Source organism: Eimeria mitis, genomic scaffold (genome assembly GCF_000499745.2).
Source record: "Eimeria mitis Houghton genomic scaffold, Emh_scaff667, whole genome shotgun sequence".
Taxonomy (NCBI): domain Eukaryota; phylum Apicomplexa; class Conoidasida; order Eucoccidiorida; family Eimeriidae; genus Eimeria; species Eimeria mitis.
This window is the reverse complement of record NW_013574805.1, coordinates 6,084-8,914: the sequence shown is the minus strand read 5'-3', so window position 1 is coordinate 8,914 and position 2,831 is coordinate 6,084. Positions and strand designations below refer to the sequence as shown.

Below are 2,831 nucleotides of genomic sequence, written 5' to 3'. Positions count from 1 at the left end.
AGCAGACGCCGAAAGCCAACGATGTGGGCACTCCCGGGAGGAACCCGTGCTGCTGCTGCTGCTGCTGCTGTTGCTGCTGCTGCTGCTGCTGCTGCTGCTGCTGCTGCTCGTGCTGTTGTTGTAAGAGGAGTTGTAGTATTAGATACTGCTGGCTGGTGAGGAGGAGAAGCAGCAGCAGCAGCAGCAGCAGCTGCTGCTGCTGCTGCTGCTGTGTTGCTGGGCCCTCTGTGGGCCCCCGTATTCATACAGCGGGGGATACAAACCCCCGAGAGGCCCCAGGGGCCTCTCCAGCTGCGAGCAGCCAGCATCTGAGGGTTTAGGGTTTAGGGTTTAGGGTTTAGGGTTTAGGGTTTAGGGGCTCCAGAGGGTCCCCCCCGCCCCTGCTGCGCCCCTGCTGCAGCACCACCAGCTAGCTAGCTGCAGGTAGCTGTGGCTAGCTGATGTATAGAATAACAATTAAAACAAATACAGCATAAACAACCAAAGAAAACTCCTTTTCCTAGGGCCCAGTAAGCGGCCCCGCTGGGTGAGTGGGGGCCCCCCGGGGGCCCCCTGGGGGGGCCCCTAGGGGGGCCCCCCCGGGGGCCCCCATGCTGGTGAGGGCCTCGTAGAGGTTCTAGACAGTGCAGTGTGAGGAGTGTTTATAAATATAATTGCTTTTATTATTTATTTTTATATTTATTTTATTTTAATTAAATAAAAAAGAAATAAATAGAGGGTTCAGGGGAGGCCCTTTGTGGGGCCCCTACCTGTGGCTCGAGACACCGCAGCAGGAAACGATGAAGGCGTGGAGATCTGCTGCTGCTGCTGCTGCTGCTGCTGCTGTTGCTGCTGCTGCTGCTGCTGCTGCTGCTGTCTTCTGCTGCTCCGGTGTCTCCGCTCTATCCGTCCGAGCCCCCTATAGGGATGGGCTTGCTGTGGGGGGCCATGCACACGTTGCTGCTGCGCTGCAGAAGCTGCAGCAGCAGCAACCGCTACAGCAGCAGCAGCAGCAGCAGCAGCAGCAGTTCAGCTTGCAGCTGTCTTCAGCTTCGTCATGCAGCGCTGCTGGGCCTGCATTCGTCTCCCTGGGGCCGCGGGCCTGGGGGAGACGATCCCGGGATCGTCTCCTCCCCACCCCACACACCCCACAGTGTGTGCAGCAGAGTTTCTCTCACTGCAGCAGCAGCAGCAGCAGCAGGAGCAGCAGCAGGAGCAGCAGCAGCTTGAGGAGGAAGAGGAGGGGCCTTTCCTTATCTCTGGGGGCATCGGGGGCCCCCCCAGGTGTTCTCTCAGGGGGCCCCCAGGGGGGCCCCCAGGGGCCCCCACCGACTGCAGAAGCAGAAGAAGATACTGACTTCGAGAGCTGGGGGCCCCTATCCCCTGCAGATAGTTATGCAGGTGCCTATACAGCTCAGCTGCCTCTGAAGGAGACAGGGGCCCCCGCCGCGTCCCCTGGTGTAATAGATATGCATTTCGGGGCCCCCGGGGAGACCCTGAACAGGGGGGGGGGCCCCCCGTCGGGGGCCCCCCAACCCCCCTCTAGAGAGAGAGGGGGCCCCCAGGGAGAAGGGTACTGGCAACACCTTCAGCTGCCCCTGGAGACGTTTTTATTTTTAGGTATTGATGCGGAGACAGATGCAATTCGTTATATGAAAGAGGGGGCCCCCCACCTGCTGCGGGGGGCCCATGCTAGGGTACGGGGGGGCCCCCAGGATAGAGATAGTTTAGGGGCAGATAGATATGAGCTGAGGCTAGCGCATGCATTGTTTGTTGAGGCTGCTGCTGCTGCTGTGCAGCGGAGAGCAGCAGCAGCAGCAAGGGCCCCCAGGGGGGCCCCCGCATTCAGTACCCTGAAGCAGCAAATCGATAAATTCTTTGAGGCCCTGTACCCTCGTGCTGCAGCAGCAAGCTACACCCCTCCCCCTCTCCCCCCGCAGCAACAGCAACAGCAGCAGCAGCAGCAGCAGCAGCAGCAGCAGCAGCAGTTGCATGCAGCAGCAGAGATATGGGAGGAGTTCAGGGGGGCCCTCTTCTCCCCCGAAGAGATACCCCCCTTTAAGGATTTGCCTGTATCTATCACGCGGGGGGGGGCCCCCCTGTGGCAGGTGAGGAGGGCCTCAGCTGTGACGGGGGCCCCCGGGGGGCCCCCCCTAACCAGAAAGATGCTGCTGCGGCTACCTGAATTGGCTCTGCACGAGGCCCTGCTGCTGCCCCCGCAGCAAGCAGCAGCAGCAACACCACAACCAGCAGCAGCAGCAGCAGCAGCAGCAGCAAAAACAGCAGCAGCAGCAGCAGCAAGGGGGAGACGCGCGTTGAGGTGGGCTGTGCTGAGCGCCATGGTTCGCTATAGAGAGGTACTGGACCCCGAGGCCCGGGGCCTCATAGAAGAGGGGGGGCCCCCCGAGCAGGGGCCCCCGGGGGCCCCCCTGGAGGGTTCACTTAGAGTTGGTAAGCTGCAGGTGTATATACACCGCAACGACAATATTTATATCATAATGATTAACAAGAAGGTTTAGTAGGAGGGTTTAGGGTTTAGGGTTTAGGGTTTTATACAGTTTAGGGTTTAGGCCTAGGGTTTAGGGTTTTATACAGTCTAGGGTTTAGGGTTTAGGGTTTAGGGTTTTCTTGCTGGGTCTATCTGTCTCTATCTTTTTGTCTCTTTTTATGTGTCTCCTTTCAGGGCTCTCGGCCTCAGGCCGCCGTCGTCGGCTGCAGTTGCTGCGTACTATTTCTCAGGTGTATGGGGGGCCCCCCAAGGGGGCCCCCGAGGGGGGCCCCCAGGGTCCCTTTCGGGGCCCCCGAGCTGGGGGCCCCCGGGGGGGCCCCCAGGGGGGCCCCCGAGAGCGTGG

At 60.5% G+C, this 2,831-nt stretch overlaps 1 protein-coding gene across 1 annotated transcript in view; it reads left to right on the top strand.

The window, feature by feature from the left end:
• The window catches only part of EMH_0019180 (uncharacterized protein), a gene marked incomplete at both ends in the record, with an annotated part of 10,341 nt that overhangs the window by 5,031 nt on the left and 2,479 nt on the right, over positions 1-2,831 (top strand). Inside the window, 3 exons of the mRNA XM_013501312.1 lie at positions 954-1,676; positions 1,779-2,430; positions 2,663-2,718. Of these exons, the coding sequence (XP_013356766.1) occupies positions 954-1,676; positions 1,779-2,430; positions 2,663-2,718 (1,431 nt within the window). The remainder of the gene's footprint in view (positions 1-953; positions 1,677-1,778; positions 2,431-2,662; positions 2,719-2,831) is intronic.